Source organism: Miniopterus natalensis, chromosome 13, assembly GCF_054644295.1.
Source record: "Miniopterus natalensis isolate mMinNat1 chromosome 13, mMinNat1.hap1, whole genome shotgun sequence".
NCBI classification, from domain to species: Eukaryota; Metazoa; Chordata; class Mammalia; order Chiroptera; family Miniopteridae; genus Miniopterus; species Miniopterus natalensis.
In genome coordinates, this window is record NC_142093.1 from 53,152,539 (window position 1) to 53,174,063 (window position 21,525).

At 43.6% G+C, this 21,525-nt stretch overlaps 1 protein-coding gene and 1 pseudogene across 1 annotated transcript; one reads left to right on the forward strand and one right to left on the reverse strand.

The window, feature by feature from the left end:
- Positions 1-3,192: 3,192 nt before the first annotated feature.
- On the reverse strand, positions 3,193-3,293 carry LOC148091696 (U6 spliceosomal RNA; annotated as a pseudogene).
- A 3,768-nt stretch (positions 3,294-7,061) lies between these two features.
- ZNF514 (zinc finger protein 514) lies at positions 7,062-11,436 on the forward strand. Its single transcript, XM_087823767.1, is given in 5 exon segments — positions 7,062-7,067; positions 8,025-8,151; positions 8,498-8,593; positions 10,404-10,844; positions 10,847-11,436. Coding segments are annotated over 5 exon segments (1,260 nt in total).
- Positions 11,437-21,525: the final 10,089 nt, after the last annotated feature.

The window sequence follows — 21,525 nt, forward strand, 5'->3', positions numbered from 1 at the left end:
TATACAATGGAACACCATTAAACAGGATATTGATTAGCATTTTTTCAGAATTTGCATTTGCTAATTCTTTTCCACGACTGTTCCTGCTCAGAATCAGCACCTTGCATTACCCATTTTCTCCAGCATCTCCCTTCTTTCCAGTACCTTCTTCCCCTATGTTCAAACAGATACAGTCATCCTCTATCTGAATCCCACGGCCTACCTCTTGCCAAACAGTTCTCATTTAGGCTTTCCTTTCATGACCAAGCTTCTTGGATGAGTAATACACACCTAACCACTCCGCATCACCACCACCTATTCTTCTTGAATTGTTACTCTGCTCCTGCCACCCTTCACACACCTGAAACGGCATGCTTAAAAATTAACGATGCCTTTCTGAGCTCTTTCCAATAATCCTTCTCTCCTTAACTATTTCTCTGCAGCTTTTCACTGTTTTGACAAGTTTCTGCTTCTTCAGGTTGCTGTAGCTGCTCTGATAATGCACTAGCCTGACTTTCTTCCTCCCACTAACACTGCATCTCTCTATGACTCTTTTTCCTAACCTTGCCCTGGGAACACTGATGCTGCCCAAGGCTGTCTTTGTACAATGTTCTTCTTGCTGTCCTTCAGAAAGTCCATTCACACTTGGCACTCCACTTTCCACGTCTACAGAGATGGTTCCCAGCGTAGTCCCAACACCTCTTCCAAACTCACCTTGCATTTCCAAATGACTGAAATTTTGAATTAGGCATTCTGCCAGCACCTCAAAACCACCTTCCCCTATGCGGTCCCCCACATCAACTCTTCTCCCTGGTTTTACATTTCTATCAGATGTTCCAGTATCCTCCCAGGTGCCCCCAATTCAAACTCCTACCTCCCTCTCTTTCTTTATCTAGTCAGTCACCAGGTCCTTCTGACTATTCTTTTGCAATGTCATCTGTACTCTTCCTGTCACTGACACCATCACGACTGAGGTTCATAACAGCCTGCTTCAGGATGACTGCCACTACCAACAATTCCTAACTGGTTCCCTGCCACTAGTCCCTTCCTCTCTCTAGTCCTGGATGTGTCCTCTAGAACAACTGTCCCAAAATAGTTTTATTCCCGTCAGTCCCTGGATCAGACCCCCACAATCATGTTGCCTATGTGTCTTGTCCTGGTCCTCTATGGGACCTCCTCCATGAAGCCCCCCTTCACTGTGGTCACTCACATAGAGACCAAGTAGGGAGCTAAACAGTCGATCTGAGGTGGTTTCTGGGAAAGAGGGACTGCAGTGGGGGACTCCCTAGACATGGTGTCAGTTCGACCCATCTTTAGTAAGCACCCATAATGGGAAGAAGGGGCAGGAGGAGTGGAGTATTTTAATATCATAACTTTGGGGTCAAGTATCTGTAACTTTATGCAGTTTGATTTCTGGCTCTGCTTGAGTGACTAAGCAGCTCTGCAATTTGAACTCTGACTCTGTCTACATGACAAACCGCACTCCCTGTACGGTCTGTTTAATCATTACCTGTTTTACAAGTTTGTTTTACGAGCTCCAAGGGAAACTGAGGCAACGGTCCCAGTCTTGCGACACCTCCTGCTGCCCATGTCTCTTGACTTACAACCGTTGGCCATACCTCCTAACTCTACCTGCTGACCATGAATTAACGGAAACTACAAAGCCCGGTTGCTCTAATCCATCAGAAAATGTATAGTGTATACTTATGGCTTTGCTTCCTTTGCAGCCAACCCCCTTAACGGTCAGCTTCTTGTCGTTTTTGCCTTTAAAAGCTCTGATCCACCTCCCCTGTGATTCATCCCAGAGGCTCTGTCTCCCTGGTCTGCAAACCATTTCTGAACAAAACTGTCTTCTGTCTCTCAGGAAGGCCTCCTGAAGGTTTCGTTGGCCGGAAGACTCGAACTTCCAACCTGAAAGTTGGCATGTGACAGACAGTGTATAGTGGGTGTACCTGAAAGCGCACACACACACACACACACACACACACACACACACACACACGCACTGAGGCAGGCTGTTCCGTGTCACCCCGTCCTACTCCCACAACACCTCCCCCAGGGCCTCAGTGTCCCCTTCTCACGGCCGCTGCGCTCACGCCGCATCTCAGACACACACGGCCGCAGCCCTCACCTCTGCGACACCGCGCTCAGGACCCAGGAAGACCGCTTCTTCAGGTCGGGGAGGCAACGGGCCTGCGCACAGGGCTCTGCCACCTGCGCGTCCAATCAATGCTCGGCCTACGGCACGGACTACATTCCCCAGAAGTCTCAGCGGCCGGCGCACTTAAATATGACGTATGAAAATCTGCGCACGCACACGCCTCTGAAAGGCTGGCAGTGCTGAAGTGAGAGGGACGTCGCTGTGCGATAGCCGCGACCGGGAGAGACAACCGCTGTGGATGCCCAGGCTTGTGGTCACCCTGAAAGTACTGACCACGCGTGGCGTCACGTTCCTCCAGTCCTCCGGTGGGACATGTGGCTTTCCGATCCTTGGGGCTGTCCTTTACCTCTGGTTTTCACCGCCTGGGGCATCGAGTCGTTTGGTGCTCGGAAGGGACTTGTTTCTGCTTCATTTTGCCCACCTTCCGGAATTTGGTTCTGAAATTTGAGCCAGAGAGACTCCCAATTTGGTTCCGAGGACGGGGCTGGGCCTGAGGCAGGGTGTGTGCACATTTCTGCGTGCTAGAAGAGCCTAGGATACAGGTGTGTGTTACTGGGGAGCCGCCCGACGGGCCAGCAGCTTGAGCGCGCACCTGCCTGTCTTTCTTGGTACCGCTGGAAGGGCCCTGGTTGGAGACATCGCAGGGATTCTCAACCTTTGCTGCGTGGGAATCACCCGAAGAGCTGTAGACATGCATATTGATGCCCAGGGCTCACTCTGAGGAGCAAGAGTTTGGAAAGATCTGCAGGTGATTTTAATGAGCAGCTAAAGCTAAGAACCACTGAGCTAGAGCTTCAGGGAAGACTGGTGATCACACAAAGAATACGATAAAATCCTACTTCAGGAACAAGTCTCCCCTTTTACTCAAAAACCCTAAATTACCATAGGCAAGGCATTCTCACAACCCCTTGTGACCACTGTTCTGTTTTCTACCTTTAGTTTTGCTTTTCCCAGAGTGTCACATAAACAGGATTATACAGTATATAACCTTTAGAGAGTAACTTTTTTTCAGCATCCAAAATCTTTTTAATGTCAGGATCTGAGATTAGTTTAAAAATATAGAACACGTCATGAATTTGCCCGTCATCCTTGCAGAGGCCATGCTAATCTTCTCTGTGTCTTTCCAGTTTTAGTATATGGGCTACCCAAGCCAGGCAGAGTGACTTCTTGCAGCATAAAGCTCTTGAAACCCGTTCATGTTCTCATAGAAGTGTCTGACTAGGAAGAAGCAGCAAAAGGGACTGTTGGGGGTAATGCGGAAAGTTATCAGATTATTGGGAACTAGAGCTCCCCTAACAGCACTTGACATCCAGTGGCATCCCAGAGCACTCTGAGTGGGGAAGGAGGCATCTCTGCTAAGCAGTTGGTTAACTCTCCTGTGTAACATGAGCCTCTGGATCAAGATCTGTCTTTCAGATTCTACATTTAAGAGTGGGAAATTTCAGAGAGATGCAAATTAAAACCACAATGAGGTATCACTTCACACCTGTCAGAATGGCTACCATCAACAAATCAACAAACGTGTGCTGGTGAGGGTGTGGAGAAAGGGGAACCCTAGTACACTGCTGGTGGGAATGCAGACTGGGGCAGCCACTATGGAAAACAGTATGGCGGTTCCTCAAAAAATTAAAAATGGAGCTGCCTGTTGACCCAGTGTTTCCACTCCTAGGAATGTATCCTAAGAATCCTGAAACACTAATCAGAAAGAATATATGTACCCCAATGTTCGTAGCAGAACAGTTTACAATAGGCAAGATCTGGAAACAGCCCAAGTGCCCATCAGTAGATGAGTGGATTAAAAAACTGTGGGATATATACACTGTGGAATACTACGCAGCTGTAAAGAAGAAGACTCTCATACCCTTTGGGACAGTATGGATGGACCTGGAGAAAATTATGCTAAGTGAAATAAGCCTGGAAGCAAAAGACAAACATCACATGATCTCGCTTATACATGGAATCTAAAGAACTTAATAAACTGATGAACAAAATAGACTCAATGACATGGAAGCATAGATGAGACTGACGAATGTCAGAGGGATGGAGGAGGGCAGATGGGTGGAGGGGGAGAGAGTAACCAAAGAATTTATATGCACATATGCACAACCCAAGGACACGGACGATGTGCACAAACCCATCATGGTTTGGGGAAAGGAGAACCAGCCTGTGCTCGAGAGAGCGGGGAAGGCTCGTGGAGAAGAGGGGACAGGGAGGTTCTGAGGGTGTGGACAGGTGAGGAGGCCGTTAGAGGCTGGGTCCCTGTTCAAATGTTACCTTCCCCAATTAGTGAGGAAACAAACTTCACTACTTCCTGGCTGTATGACCTTAGAAAAATCACATAAACGCAATGTATTAGTTATACCAGCAGTAAAATGAGAAAAATCCTGTTAGTGATAATGATGAAAAAATAATAGCACTTACTGACAATCAAGTATGCGTCAATAACTATCCTACACAATTTATTTACACTAACTCATTTCATCTTTAAAACATCCCATTTTGATGACTGGCAACTGAGGCACACAGAGGTAAACTGAGGAAGGCAAGGCACAGAGACATAAAGTAACTTGTTTATGGTTATCTAGCTAGTGAGGAAAGGAGCCTAGTTCCACAACTAGGTTATCTGGCTTCAAGATCTTAACCACTCAGCTATGTGACTACCTCCTGTGGTTGTTGGAGTCTTCTAGCAAATGGAATTGTGTCCCTGTCAGCTTCCGTTGTGATGGGGCTAATGGGGATGGATGCCAGAGGTGGATTCAGGTTGGGCTGTGGTAGGCTGGAAGTGGAGGGAGCACCAGGTGGAGGGCTGTGAATGCATCCAAGATGGTTGTTTAGTGATATTTTAGCTTGATGATAGACATATTTAATTTTCTAGCCAATGGAGGAAACCCCCACCTATAAGGAATCCTCTCAAGTAATTAGTAGAGTAATAGTTTAAACCTCTTTGGCCTTGATGTAGACCGGTATATCAGAGAGCTTAGCCTAGATCAGCCCTCTCCCCCCCCCCCCCCGCATCTCAGTGGCTCACACTAACCAAGGTGTATTTCTTCTTTAACAAACCAGCAGTGGGCTGGCCGTGACCCTGCTCCCACTCTCTTTGCTCTGGGATTCAGGGCGAAGGATCAACCCTGCTCTGGGATATGCTGTTCTGTGGCAGGGAGACAGCACAACATGAGAAGCAGGAGATGGCTCTTCAAGCTTCTGCTCACAACCCGTTGTCCCAAGCAGGTCATGTGTCCAAGTCTCATGTCCATTAGGTGGGAAGTATAAGCCTCGTAAGCCTCACATAGTGAGGGACCCAAAGGGAGAAGCAGTGAATATTTTGAACAAATAATTAGTCTCCCCCTGCCTATGTTCTTACAAAATTCACTTATCCTACTCCACATAAAATCTCTCCTCAAGAAAGAGAACCCCATCCTAATCAAAGCATCAGGATGAAAGTCCTGGGTGGTGTGATAGTCTTAACATCAGGTCTGGATGTTTCTGAGTATCGGGACCTGTGAACTAAAAGGAAAAGTTGTCTGAGTCCATATGTATGACATACAGTGGAACAGTGGGGACAGGATAGCCAAAATAAACACCCCAATTCAGAAAGAGGAAGCATGGGAGGTGCCCAGCAGTCCCAGGGCCATGACAGTTATGAAGTTCCACTGGGCACACTTAGTGAGGCTCACTGACCTCGGAGGTGGTGACATCTTTGGCTCTGCCCTTGTTCTGCTCCTGGGTGGAGCTCTCAGTCCAGTGTTTTCCTACGCTTTTGGCTCTGCCCTTGGAAGTCACTTCCTTTGCAGTATCCTCCTTGGTCACAGACAAAGGTGATAGTGGAATAGAAGCTCTTGAGGGCTAAGCAGCTTTTACATCTTGCTTGAGTAGGTTGATGGCCCAGGGATTATTTTCAGGTTATGAACATTCAAGTGTAATGCTCAAAAACATAATCAGCTTTTTATGTATTTGCTTCTGTCAGCTCCATGTGTTAGTAGCTTTATACACAGTTCTTTTGGAAATATGCCCCTCTCTTTAGGGGCTTTTGGGGTTCCCTTAGAAAAGCCATACTTTTGGTCACTCTAAGCAATTTGGTCCCACCAAAAGAATTTACTGGGATCCATCTGAAATTATCCAGAGGTTTAAACAAAAGGTTTGATAACCACATCCATGACTTGGTCCTTGTCATTAGACTGAGTTTTAATCACTCAGTGCCATGCAGAAGTCTTATCTATGTTGTCTTTGACCAGTAGGAAGTGAAAATTGGTTAAATGTCCAACCTTGCAATTCCTGCAACTTCTGGACGTTTTCTTTTGCCTTCCATTTTTATTTTGCAAACCAGCAAACTCTCAAGCTCATTTTTTCTCTTGTAATATTTTGTCCAATGCTGTCAATAACAACCAACTCACACTACTAACGTTTCCAGCGTCTTCTCATAACATCACAAGCCCATGCTTACATTGTTCATCTGTCAACTTACTATAGGCAGCAGTGTCACCAAAGAGTTAACCACCCATTACAGGGGCTGCCATCTTGCCAGTAGTTTCCTCATTGCCTAGCCCTGAAGCCAGTGTCACATATTTTAGGCTTTCTGCTAGGACAGAACCCCAGTTTGAGCACCAGTTTTTTTAATGAGTCAGTTTAGACTAGTTATGCTGTGATAATAGCAAACCCTCAGAGACTTACACTCACATCACACGCAAGGGGTGGCTTTTCCCACACCTCCTTCACTCTGGGATCACTTACCATTTTCAGAGCAAAGGGAAGAGAGCAATTGCAGAACTCTCATGGGCTCTAAAAGTTTTTGCTCCTAGTAGCTCATGTCACTTCCTCCACATCCCACTTGTGAATGATTATTGGACCACACCTGGGTCAATGGGATGGGAAGTTATATCCTTGGGGAGGGGCAGTGAATATTTTGAACAAATAAGAGGTTACTATGGCAGTGAGTTTTCCTCATTTGATTATTTTGGATTCTTTTGTTAATGTAAAGTTGTTACTTTGACTTGTCCTATGGAATCTTTAGTGTCTAAGTGGGATTTGATTTTTAAACATTTTGGGGGCAAAGTAGTGGTAGTTTATGCTACCTTCACTTATCTGCTTTTTAGTTCGTGGTATATGGATTACTGTGTAATCTAAGTCATGTGGGAGGTGTTCTATTGCTATTATAGAGGGCGACAGGATAGTTCTGGCTGGGACCCACAGAATAGTTGTATCTTGTGGTGACTTGGGACCCAATTCCATTCAGGAATTGAAAAAGTTAGGTTTTGGTGGAGAGGGTTCATGCTAATCAAACTCACAAGTCCTATTGATTCACTAGATGACTACTTGATTTACTGTAGCTGAACTGGGTGCTGGCTGCAGATATGTGGATAAATTATTATAACCCCCAATTATTTGATTTGGCCTTAGTAAGAATTGTCATTAAAATCATAGGTCACAAGTTTTCAAAATACTTAATTAGGAGACTATTAATACTAGTGCATTTGAGAGTACAAATTACTCGAATTAATATTCTTTTTCATTCTCAAATGCACTGCTATTAATGTCTGTTGTTTAATTGATTCTAATTAAATGCAACTAAACTGAGAATAAACCTCATGAGGAAATGGATTGCATTTATCTCCCCCACCTAAGAGGAATGTCTCTGTGGGCCTGATTCTTGGACTACATTTTTAAGCAGCTTGATGTTGATATAGGTGGACATTAATGGGATGCTCAACCCTTGGAGTGACTTAAAATATTTTTGACATGACAAATCCCAAAACTTGGCATTGGGCTAGCCAGGAACTCTCGGAATCCCTTCTTGCATATCCCCAGGTTCCATTCAGACACCCTCCACTCTCCTCCTCAAGGCCAATGGTATGCTCCTAAGGGTGCAAGAGTGTCTTCTGTGTTTCAGGGCCTGTTGGCATTCAAGGATGTGGCTGTGGAATTCACCTGGTGGCAGTGGGGACATCTGGACTGTACTCTAAAGGACCTGTACAGGGACGTCATGCTGGAGAACTTCAAGAACCTGGCATCCCTTGGTGAGTTCAGCTCCTTCAAAGCCTGCCCATCAGGCCATGTTTATTACCATGGTATTTAAAAGCTAGGAATGTCTGGGCCTGTTGGCTGAGTTTCACCCTGGGGTTCTGGAATCAGACATTTACAGTTCTCTTTGGGGCCCAGAGTTACAGTATTTTTGTTGCTTATTCCTCAGAAAAGTCCTGCTCCATACGAAATTGAAGAAGTTTCATGGCTCTTCCCCCTGATACTTCACATTGCCCATTCTTTGGAGGCTCTCCACACCTACAATATTTCTCCACCCTCAAGACCAGGGGCCACAACCTTGGCCTGTAACATAGGCTGACACGATCTTTTCTTTACCATCAGGACTTCTGGTGTCCAAACCATATGTGATCTGCCAGTTGGAGGAAGGGGAAGAGCCAGGCATGTTAGAGAGAGAAATCTTAGCAGGTGCCCACTCAGGTGAGTATGACCTAAGCTGCATTACATAGTAAGGACCAGGTGTGGGTGTGAAATTGCCCTGAATCCTTTGTCAGGGGCACTTCTTTGAGAAGACTAGTCCACTTGCCAGGAGCCCTTAACTCCAGTACTTTGAGTACTTGTAGGCTTTTGTAATTATCTCTGGTGTCAGAAGAAGAGATGTTCATTTCTTCCTCTAGTGTTTACTCTTCCTGGTATACCTGACTCTGCCCACCTCTTCCAGGGTCTTGGTGCTATACACCATCACTGGATGTCACACAGTCAATGTTAGGTGGAACCTAAGGATCAACAGTTGTATGTGGCCAAGCAATCCTATATTAGCAGGATTATGGGGGCTAGTACGGGATCAAACAGAACAATTCAGTAGCCCAGAAATTAAAAGTTCATAGGCCAGGACAAACAGATGATGTCAGGGAGATCAAGGTGAGTATACTTCAAGCTTGATTAAGCTGAGCTGCACCAGGTGTTTCCAGGAACAAGAACTGCTCCTTGGAAGCTGTTAATGGCATATCTCTAGGATTATTTATTCCTAGGTGGCTTGAGAGTACCTCATGAGCTCCACTCCTGGGGCAGAATTCTGGACTCAAAGCTCTCCTGACTGCCATGTATAGTCCAAGCATACTAGAAGGAATAACAATCTGTGCCATCTCTGAAGCAGAATCATAGCTTCAGGCCAGAGTTAAAGCTTAGGAAAGTAGTGCTCAAAAATCCTGAGACCACAGTCTGAGGGTTATCACAAGAACCTAGAATAGAGGACAGAGAGGGAAGATGCTGATCTCTGCTCATCTCCTCTGTATTAATACTTTATCGATCTTTTCTCCTTCCAGAATGAAAGCAAGGGTCTGATGTCTGGATCTAGTCTCATGATCAATATGTCTGTTTACAGTGGTCTACAAATGTGGCTGTGTTTCAGAATCTTGGGGAACTTGTTAGACATTCAGATTCCCAGGAGCCACATGAGAGTGACCGGTTCAGAATCTGGCCTCTGGGAGCACTGGCTAAGCCTCACCAGTTATTTCCCTCTATGGAAGTGTCATTATTATTGTATTAGCTTTCTATTGTTGCTGAGACAAATTGTTACAAACTTAGTGGCTTTAAACAACACAATTATGTCACAGTTCCTACATCAAGAGTATGGCATGGGTCTCACACAGTTACAACCAAGGTATCAGCAGGGCTGCATTCCTTCCTTGAGTGTCTATGGGAGAATCTCTTATCTGTTCATTTGAATTGTTGGCAGAACCAATTTCCTGCAGTTGTAAAACTGAGGTCCTCATTTTCTTGCTGGCTAAACTGAAGGGTCTTCTCAGCTTCTGGAGACTGCTACATTTCTTGTCTCATGGTGCTCTTCCTCCACCTTCAGAGCCATGAATTATGGGTCAAATCCTTCTCACACCACATCTCTCTGACTGAGCCAAGAAATGTTCTCCCATTTTAAGGATGCATGATTAGATTGGGCCCACCTGAATGATCCAGATATGATTAATCCTGGATCATTCAGGTGGGCGGACATCTTCCTACTCCTCTCTCATCTTTACAGTCTTTGGATTTACCTCATGTACTTAGACTCCAAACACTATTCTCTCAGGTTTGCCTAATCTCCAATCACCTGCTTATCTCTTATGTTTGACACCTCCAAAACCTTCCTCAGACATATACCATTCTTGGAAGAAATTGTACACCTCTTTTAGATATTATTTTAAAGGTTAATTATCCCATATCCATTCTAGGACTTCACTTCCTCTTGGCAAAGAAAACAGGTAATAATAGAATGTCTCTTTTCCCCCCCTAGACTGGGAGAGAAGGCCTAAAGCCAAGGAATCATTATTAAGTCAGGGAAGTTCCAAAGAAGAATTATTCCAGATAGCATCAGTGGAAAAACACAGTAGAGATGCATTCTGGTCCTCCAAACTGAAGGCAACCTGTGGTTGTGATGACCAGTTAGAGACACATCCAGAAAAACAGGAGAGACATCTGAAAGAAATGTCACTCACTCACAAGTCTGCTACCACCCTTAGGGGAGATCATGAATGCAGTGAATTAGGGAGAGCTTTAGGCTTAAGATCAGTCCTTGTTAACCAATGTGATATTCCTACTGGAGAAGGATCCTATACATACGATACAGAATTCAGACAGACTTCAGGGAGAAATAACTCTCAGAGAACTCATCCAGGGAAGAAATCTTGTACCTGTAATGAATGCGGGAAGTCCTTCCATTTCCAGTCAGAACTTAGGTGCGTCAGAGATTTCACACTGGTGAAAAGCCCTACGAGTGCAGTGAATGTGGGAAGGCCTTTGCTCATATTTCATCCCTTATTAAACATCAGAGAACTCATAATGGGAAAAAGCCCTATGAGTGCAATGAATGTGGGAGAGCCTTCAGCCAGAGCTCATCTCTTGTCTTACATCATAGGTTTCATATTGAAGAGAAACCCTACAAGTGTAATAAATGTGGGAGAGCCTTTGGTCATACTTCATCCCTTATTAAACATCAGAGAACTCATACTGGAGAAAAGCCCTATGAATGCAGGGAATGTGGGAGAGCCTTCAGCCAGAGCTCATCTCTCATCGTACATTATAGGTCTCATACTGGAGAGAAACCCTACAAGTGTAATAAATGTGGGAGAGCCTTCAGCCAGAGCTCATCTCTCACTCAACATTATAGATATCATACTGGTGAGAAACCCTACAAGTGTAACGAGTGTGGGAGAGGCTTTGCTCACACTTCATCCTTTATTAAACATCAGAAAATTCACACTAGGAAAAAACCACAGTGAATTCAGCGAAGATAGGAAGGCTTTCAGCTGAAGTACACATGTCACTAAACCTCAGAGAATAGATATTGGAGCGAGATCCTGTAAGTGTCATGCATGAGGGAAGACTTGGAGGACCCATCTTGTTCAACATCAGGTAGGACATCCTGAAGAAAAGTGCTGTGGATGTCAAGAGGGAAAGTGGGCTTCCAGTCACACCTCCTCCTTCATCAAACATCAGAGAAACCGTGTGAAAGAAGTCAGAGAAACCATGTGAATGCAATGAATTTGCAAAGGCTTTAGTCAGCATCATATTGGGGAGAAGCCCTTCAGTCACATTGTTCTAGGAAAAAAATCAGGTAACATACTGGAGAGGAACTCTGCAGGTGTGGTAAACGACTTCAGCAATACATCTTCCCTTACTAAGCATCAAGAACACACACTAAAGAGAAGCCTTGTGAAAGCAGCAGATGTGGGAAGGCCTTCCGTAAGAGCTCATCCCTCATTGATCATCAGATAATTCATTCTTGAGAAAAACCCTATGGACATGGTGAATATGAGAGAGCCCTCAGGCAAACCCCTTCCTTTGATAAACGTCAGTGAACTCATCCTACAAGCTACATACCCTGGGAATGAAATGCATGTGGGAAAGCCTCTGCTGGGTGTCCCACTCTTTTTGCATGTCAGAGAACTTGTACTAGGGTGACTCTGAATTTAGTGAAACTGGGAAAAACCACTAATATATAGTTCAGGCTCCAGTATATGATCAGGCTTCATCCAAAAGAGAAACCCTAGGAGCTTCATGTGAGGAAAGTTCCTTCAGATTGGAGATTGATAAAAGTAGAGCAGAAAGGAAGTGGAGATTTTCACCTGGTGGGGACTATTTTTATAAGTACACTTGCGTCCTGCCTCCCCATCCTGTCAGGGGAGAGGGGTGTTATTTGGGTGACAAAAATGGAGGCTGAGAGATCTACCAGTGATCTAGCCCAACCATATTTTAGAGCTAAGTGATCTTCAGAAAGTGCCACGCCCTCGCCTGCACTGGCCTGGGCCTCCCCTGGTTCACAGCTGTAGTTTGGGGACCTAGAAATTGAAGGCCTTCCCTGCACAAGACCCCCATGCACTTCTTTCTCTCTAATGCATGTTACCTTTTTCTAAGAGGCAATGCAGTGGTATTTTTAAGTTTGAGCAGGAAACCCCCACAAAACCTGTTTTATTAGAACTTTATGCTACTAAACTGGAGTTTTTGAAATGAAATGAAAACTTTTTAAGTATTAAAATCACTGAAATATGGGAATTATAAAAATTTCAAAACCTCAAGAACATTATTCTAAGTGAAAGTAGCCAGGTGCCAGGGGCCATATATTGTATAGTTTCATTTATGTGAAATGTCAAGGAAATGCAAATCTTTAGAGACCAAGTAGATTAGTGATTACCTGGGGCTGAGTGGCAATTGAGAGTGACTGCAAATGTTCCAAGGAATCTTATTTGGGTGGTGAGGTGTCCTAAAACTGGACTATGGTGATGGTTGAACAGTTTGGTAAATTTACTAAAAATTGTTGAACTGTGCATATAAAATGGGGAGAATTTTATGGTATATAAATAAAACTGTTCTTTAAAAAATCAAATATACAGATACACTAACTATTGCTAAATTAAGTTTTCTATCATATCTGTTACTTCAATTTACCTGTGTATCTTTGGTATTACATTTTATTGTCTGTAATAGTTACCCCTAAGCTTACTGGGTCTCAAGTTCATATTATGTTGCCTCAGCAACTTTTGTCAAGAAGTCAAGACCAGGAGCTGCTATAGACCAGAGACATCTTGATAAAAAGAGCTTGGCCCTGGCCGGCGTGGCTCAGTGGTTATAGCATCAGCCTATACACCAAAGGGTTGCAGGTTCAATTCCCAGTCAAGGACACATACCTGGGTTGAGGGTTCACTCCCTGCCCCTGATCAGGGTGTGTTCGGGAGGCAATCAATCGATGTCTCTCTCACATTGATGTTTCTCTCCACCCCTCTCTTTCTCCCCACCTCTCTCTCTCTCTCCCCACCTCCTTTCCCTCCCTTCCACTCTCTCTGAAAAGCAATGGGAAAAAATATCCTCATGTGAGAATTAACAAAAAACAAAACAAACAGCTTCTACTAGAACAGTCCTTCAAGCATTTAAAGTCCAGATGAGGAGGCTGAGCCCAGAATTCAGAGAATCAGTTTAAAGTGAGTCTATGTAGACAGACGGGATCTAGGGATCCAAGAGGTTGGCCAAGGCAGAGGGAAGCAGGCAGGTGGGATGCACAGGAGCCATCTGGGCCACTGAGATCAGGATGCCAGTCTATAAGGCTAAAAATCATGTGCATTTCTTCCCAGAGAGCCAGCTTTCATAGGAGCAGAAGTAGCAAATATTTTACATTAGTAATAGCTTAATTTGCTTTATCTCACCTTTTCCCCCAGTGTTCTTCCATAACCCCCACTGAAGTTACTTTATACACCTGGATGCCTGCAACAACTTTGTAGCTAGTCTGGGTATAAAATTGGTCCCTCCTTGTGTATCTCTGCCATATTAACCATTATTGTGCACCTACTGCCCCTTCTGAAAGCCTTCATACTGCCTACAGGATAAATCCTCACCCCTCTGTTTGGCATTTGATGCCCTCTTCAGTCTACCCTAACCTGCTGCTGCTCCTGACAAGAACCCCTATTTCAGACAAAAGAGCTTGCTTGCCATACCTCAAACGTGCCTCCACACTTCCTAGCCTATAGGTGTTTGCCCATGCTGCTCCAACAGCCTGATGCCCTCTTGACTTATCTAAAGACTAATAATCAGTCAGAACCTGTTCAGATGGTCCCTCAGGGAAGAAGTCTCTTGAATACAGATTCAAAGCCATATCTATTCATTTGCAGTTGAACAAGCATTTTTTGTTTGCATACGTATTTTTAAATGACCGCTATTTGGACTTGGGGTAGTTCTTATCACTGTCTTGACCTATTTAAATCATTTGTTGTGTATCATCTTGCCCTTATCTCCTGAGCCAAATTATCAGCCACTTCAGGTCATTTCCCATACTTCCTCTGAGAAAGGAGCACACTATATGTGCTTGCTAACCATTTGTTGATTTGAAAAACAACTTGTATTGCCCAGGTTTTCTCTGTGCTTCTGATTGACTTTACACTATCATACTAGATGAAAAGCATTCCTTTTAGAAAACTACCAATTAAATATTTTCTTAGAAAAATACAATGTTGCTTCCTGTAATTATTTTTCAGATTTAAATATAGATTACCATTGTTCCATCTTTGGGGAGTGAAGTGTGTACACAAAAATGCATTGCTATTTTATTTTGTAGTGTTACCATGACTTCTCAAACCAACTACCCAGAGGTAGGCCAGACTTCACAGGTTAAGGATACAGTGCCAGACAAGGGTGCTCTCACTTCAGATACCAGCCACAAATTTGGGGGTCCCTAGGTGAACAACTTCTGACCAGCTAGCTACAAATTTGTGAGTTCCCATTACTCTCTCAGGTTCTCTAATTCTCTAGAACGATTCTCAGAACTCAGGAAAGTACTATATTTATTATAATGTTATTATAGCAAAAAGATACAAATCAAACCAGCATAAAGAGGAGACATATAAGGTGAGATCTGGAACCATCCCAAATGTGAGGCCTCCATCTTTTCCAGGAGCACATTACCCTGCTGGCATATCGATGTGTAACAATAAGCAGAGACGCTCACCAGGGAAGCTCAACCAGGGAAGCTCACCAGAGCCTCTGCCAGAGTTTTTATTGGCATTTTATTATCTTGGAATGGTTGATTGACCACTAAATTGAACTCAATCTCCAGTGCCCCTCCCCTCCCTGGAGGTGGGGCTGATAGTATATGGCTCAATGTCCTAGCCTTCTCATCATTTGGGTCGTCTTTCTGACATGGCCCGCCCCCATCCTGAGTCATCTCATTAGCACAAACTATTTGGCATAAACTATGAGATGTGGTTTCAGAGGCCCACTAGGAATATTACTCAGGGAATTCCAAAGATTTAGAGGTTACCTCCCAGGAACCAGGGACAAAGGTCTATCAAGTTCTTTATTACACAAGCACACACACTCAAATCAATGTGAAAATGCTGCTTCAGTTGTTATTCAAATAAACAAGTCACAAATGTTAAGACTGTACTTGAGACATCCCTCAACAAAGAACTGCAATATACCACTTCTGCCTAGAGACCACTGTCAGCTTAGACATGGACCCATGCCTGATGGCAAGGGAGGCTGGAAATTGAAGTCTTTTTCCTTAGGCAGCAATGAGCCCAGCTAAAATTTGGAGATTCTATTACCAAAGAAGAAATGAAAGATGGGTGTTGACAGATGCCATGAATCTGTGCCTCAAGACCCAAATACTCCAAAGCCATTTGGGAGTGAGGTCCCATGCATGATACTCTCTGGGTCTCAGTCTTCTCCTATTAGATGAAGGACTTTGCACTTCTGGAAATAAATGAAGACCCCAAATGAGAACAAACAGGCTATTTATTCAGAACGTGCTATAGCAAGGAATCAGCCACTACCACCTGCATTTGGCAGAGAACCAGAGGCATACAGAGAATAATAAAGCTTTATAATGGGGGGGGGGGGGGGGGGGGGAAGGAAGCTTCAGGTATGCCCTAATTTAGGTCGTTGGCACAGAATGCTGGAGGGAGCAGGCACCTTATGTGATTGGTTTGGGAGCATATTTGGCTTTCTAAGGTTGGTCCTAAGTTGGAAATTGGGGGCAAAAGTAGGAGAACTAGCAGTCTTTGACTAAGTTGTGCCTGTTGTGAGCTGACAGTCGCAGAGGCCGTGGTTTGGCTTTCAGGTTGGTTGCTGCAAAGGTGCAGGTCAGAGTTCTATTGTCATATGTGGTGTATCTACTGTCCACTGGAATATTAAGTCCCTCAGTTCCCCCTGTTGGCCATTCTCTTGCTTGAGAGAGGCTGACCAATTCAGAGATCCAGATCTTCACCACTTGGGGATTGTTCAGTTGTCCACAGTAAACTTATGAGGTCTTTTGGATCTTTTATGTTGTTGCATCATCATGGCACTCAACTGATGAGACAACAGTTGTACAGAAGCATTGAGCCAAGTAGCATTTTTTAAGGTGATATAGAGCCTGTTCTAGCATGCCTGTTCCATCAATCCACACATAGCGAGAAGTAAGAGCAATGGCCCAGATGCTACCACAATTAGTCAATAAGAAGTTTATACAATTGCTCACAACTGCTTGTGCCAGTAAGCTGAGGCAGATCTGCACATCTTCCATCAAGGGAACAGGTGCTGTCATTGATAATTTCTGCCAGAGGCAGTGATGGTTCTTACAGTCTTTTTGTTTCCCACCATTGGAAATACTGCTCCAATTGTTCACTGAACAGTGAGTTGGCAATTCCCTGAGGTAGAGCGCCTGACAAGGGTGGCCTCCTTGCGGAGCTCCTGCCTGAGTTGGATTTCCCAACACTGGTGACTTAGAATAAGTGTTTCTATATATAGACAGGTTTTCAAATACTATTCCTAAACTGCATGAGTTTTTAGTCTGAGGAAAACAAGACCAGTTGACCTGGCTACAAGGAAGTAGAATCCAGTAGGGCCCATAGAGATCCAGGAAAAAGGAGTTGTTTATGTAAGATTGAACAAAAGCTTTATACTTGCTGTGTGACATGTTCGGGTCTCTATTAGTTTCTTTCAGGTGATAACTGACCCATTACCTTGCAAAGCTTGAGTTCAAGTCTAGAATTACCTGGGGTCTGACCAATAGATTGTAATAATTGGCTCTTTTCTGGGAGAGATACTAGCCATAGGTTGATTTGTTCAAGGTCATTTGCCCCTGTAGGTGCAAGTTGAAAAACCATTGGCTAAAATTCCCTATAGTTTCATTTGATAAGACCAGAACTGTTCACATATATTTATCATGGTGGTCTGGCAATGGGTGGTATATCCAGCACTGGTAAGATCAAGAGCAGTGGCTACCGTTTGGAATGATCTAAGAATGGTGTTGGAATGAGTGTGTTTTGACCTGACAATTACAGTAAAGAGGAAAGAAAAAAGGGGCCATTATGACAGGTGATGACCACCAGGGATTCATAGAAATGAGAACAATAACTCCAAGCAAGCAGATGAAAAACAAAACAGGACTTCAACACAGGTCTTGGTCTGACATCTTGGGCAGAAGCTATCCACTAACTGAGGTCATCTATTTGCTCCAAAGATCTTCGGTTTGTACACTTCTGAAGATCTGTTGCTTCCAGAGTAGCTTGGAGAAATCTCAGTTTGAAGTGCTCTCTTGGAGTAGGCTTCCAGTTGCGTTGATTCTGAACTTCTTTAGTTGTGAAATATGGACTGAAAATGGACTGCCCAGGGTCTCACTGCTGTATTTGTTAGCAGTACCTGGTAAGGTCCTATACAATGAGGTTCAAGAACAGTTTTCTCTGATGTCTCTTCCAATAGACAAAATCTCATGGTTGAAGATCATAAAGAGGCTATTTAGGAAGATTCTGTGGGAAGGTGGCCTTCATCTATCGATGATAGCACTGGGTATGGTACATGAATCACTTGTAATATTTTGCATGTGTGCACGCAGCCAGGTAGAGTTTAGCATTGAAATAAATCACTAAATAAACAGGCCTTCCAGTTATCACTTCTTAGGGAGATAATTGATGTATCCTCAAGGGAGTGAACCATATGGCCATATGGGTTTCTGGCAATACCTTTGGCCAGGGAGCTAGCACGTTTCTGAAAGTTTTGCTAATTTTAAGTTAAGAACGCCATCGGTTCTTTCAACCTTTCCAGAATATTGTGGAAGGTAAAGGCAGAATAGTTTTTGAGTAAGGGTTAGTGCCTTATGGAGTTCTGTTGTAAAGTGTGTGCCCCAGGCTGGAAACACAAAATCAGCTTTTAGTGACTGTAAGGACTGTAGTTTTTCAGCAATGAAATGCTTCAACCCATCCTCAAAACAGACATATAATCACTAAAATACATTCAACTCTCATGAAGGGTGGAAGCTGGATAAAATTCACCTCAAGGTGTCCAAGGACCCTTGAGGCTTTTTTGTTCCTGGCCATGTCCCACCTTTCCATTTTTTTCCAGGATTATGTTTATAGGTGACACATAACCTAAAGATAACCTGTTAAAAATCTGTCTTTTAAAAGTTTATTTACTAATGTTAATTTATGAGAGTAACCAATTTGTACTATGATGGGTAGTTTCATGGAAGTTAGCTGATAATCCATTTGAAATCATCTGGTGCCACCAAGTGGCCATCTTGGGAGCGCCAGAGATGACCTGAGTGAAAGGGTCCAATTATTAACTCCACCCCCCACCCCACTGCCTCCCTCTCCCACCCCCCAAATAGGGGCTAACCACTGATATCTTATAACGGCCTCTTTGGATTCCTCGTTAGGAACCTCACCTTGGCTAAGGCCACTTGCTTGCCATAATATCTTGCTAGAGCATTTCCTTTCACTTGCATCTTACCTCTTTTGCATGGGCCTCCGCCCTTATAATAGCCCCCTCTCTAGGAAGTAGGAGTGAATCTGTGAGTTCCTTAGGTTGTAGTCCATTTTTGGTGAGGATTCTAGCAGAGATCAGGAAACATTTGTTTTCAAGGCATCTCAAAATCATGTGCTGATCTCGAGTACATCTGCTATCTATGTGTATGCCTATTCCCTGGTCTCTGGTTAGTCAACAAACTATACATAGTAAGAGTAACAAGTTCTACCATCTGGGCTGGTTTTACCCTCACGTAGACGACTATGTTCTAGAGAGACCATAAATTAGTAACAGCATATCCTGCTTGATACTCTCCAGTCTCATTTTTGAGATTTGACTCACTAACAAAAAATATTAGTTCAGGCCCTGGCCAGGTAGCTCAGTTGGTTAGAGCGTAGTATCAATACGCCAAGGTTGCGGACTGGATGTCTAGCCAGGACACATACAAGAATCACCCAATGAATACATAAGTAAGTGGAACAACAAATCTCCCTCCCTCCCTCTCTCTCTCTCTCTCACTTCCTCTATATATACTCAAATAAAAGAAATATACTAACCCCTGGCTGCTGTTGCTCAGTGGTTAGAGGGTCAGCCTGTGCACCAAAGGGTCTTGGGTTCAATTCCTGGTCAAAGGCACATACGTGGGCTGAGGGTTCCCTCCCTGCCCCCAGTTGGAGCACCTGCGGGAGACAACCTGTCAATGTATCTTTCTCACATCAATATTTCTCTTGCTCTTCCCTCCCTTCCTTCCACTCTCTATCTGAAAAGCAATGGAAAAAACATCCTCTGGTGAGGACTCACAAAACAAAAAAAGAACTATATTAGTTCAGAAGGGTTTTTTTGTTTGTTTTTTTACATATGTCTTTATTGATTTCAGAGAGACAAAGGGAGAGAGAGAGAGAGATAGAAACATCAATGATGAGAGAGTCATTGATCAGCTGCCTCTCCCCCTACCCCCCAGGATTAAGCCCACAACCACTGGGAATTGAACTGCGATCTCCTGGATCATAGGTCGATGCTCAACCACTGAGTCATGCCAGCTGGGGTAGTTCAGAGTTTTTAATTGAAGTCTCTAATAAGTCTGAGGTTTAAGCATGGTACAGAAAGTTTCCTAACTGTGGTAAGACAATTGTGAGGTCCTCCTGTTAGGAGCAGGAGAGGGGCAGGATTCAGGGTGCTGCAGCAATGTGAAAGGGAGAGCGTAACAGATTAGCCTAAGATGTTAATTAGCTGGCTGAAAGTGTAAAACTATCTCTATTCACAGAAGGAATGATCTTATATATAGAAAGTCCTAAGAAATATATACATTAAAAACCTACTAGAGTAAATGAGTTCAGCAAAGTTTTTGTATGCAATCAGATCAATATACAAAAATCAGTAATATTTCTATACTTCATCCATAAAAGAAAACATCAGCAAACTGGACTTCAACAAAATTAAAGACTTTTGCTTGGTAAAAGACCCTGTTAAAAGAATAAAAAGACAAGCTACAAACTGGGAAGAAATATCTGCAAACAACCTGTTTGAAAATGTACTGATATCTAAAATACGTAAAAACCCTCAAAACAATGGTAAAAGATGCCAAACAATCCAACTAGGGAGTGAGAAACCATTTCACCAAAGAGGACATACAGATGGCAAACAGGCACATGAAAAGAAGTTCAACACCATCAGCTACCAGGGAAAGGTAAATTGAAACCATGATGAGATATCACTACACAACTATTAGAGCAGCTAAAAAAAACTTTTTTAAAGTGATAATACGAAGTGCCGCTGAGAATGTGCAGGGCCTAGACCCCTCACACATTGCTGGTGGGAATATAAAATGGTATGGCCACTTTGGAAAAGAGTTTGGCAGTTTCTTAAAAACTCAACATACACTAACCATACAGTCTAGAGATCTCACTGCTTGGCATGCATCCCAGAGAAATGAAAGCACATGCACACAAAACACGTACGCGTTGGGTATACATCCCAAAGTAGTGAAAGCAGGGATTCAAAACAATATTTGTACCCCCATGTTCAGAGGAGCATTATTCACAGTAGCCAAAAGATCTGTTGACAGATGAATGGATAAACAATATATATATATAATGGAATATTATTCAGCCTTAAAGAGGGAAGGAAATTCTGACTCAGGCTACAACATGCACCATCTTTGAGGTCAGGACACTATGCTAAGTGAAATAAGCCAGTCACAAAAGGACAGAAATTATATGATTCCTCTTATATGAGGAACCTTGAGTAACCAAACTCATAGAGACAGGAAGTAGACTGGTGGCTGCCAGAGACCGGAGAGGAAAGCGAGGGGGGAGCTGCTGTTTACCAGGCACAGAGTTCCAGTTGTGCCAGATGAAAAGTTCTGGAGATGATGGTGGTGACATGATGCCAATGTTCTTAATGCCTCTGAACTGTACACTTAAAAGTGGTTAAGATGGTACATTTTATGTTATGTGCATTTTATCACAAATAAAACAATTCTAATGTCAAAAAAAATGTGCATGGATATTCATAGCAGCTTTGTTTGAAAAAGCCAAATATTGGAGACAAACTAAATATCCTCCAATGGGTGAATGGTTAAGCAAAAAGGAAGAAGCTACTGATGCATGCAACAACTTGGATGGACACCAAGGTCATTATGACGAGCA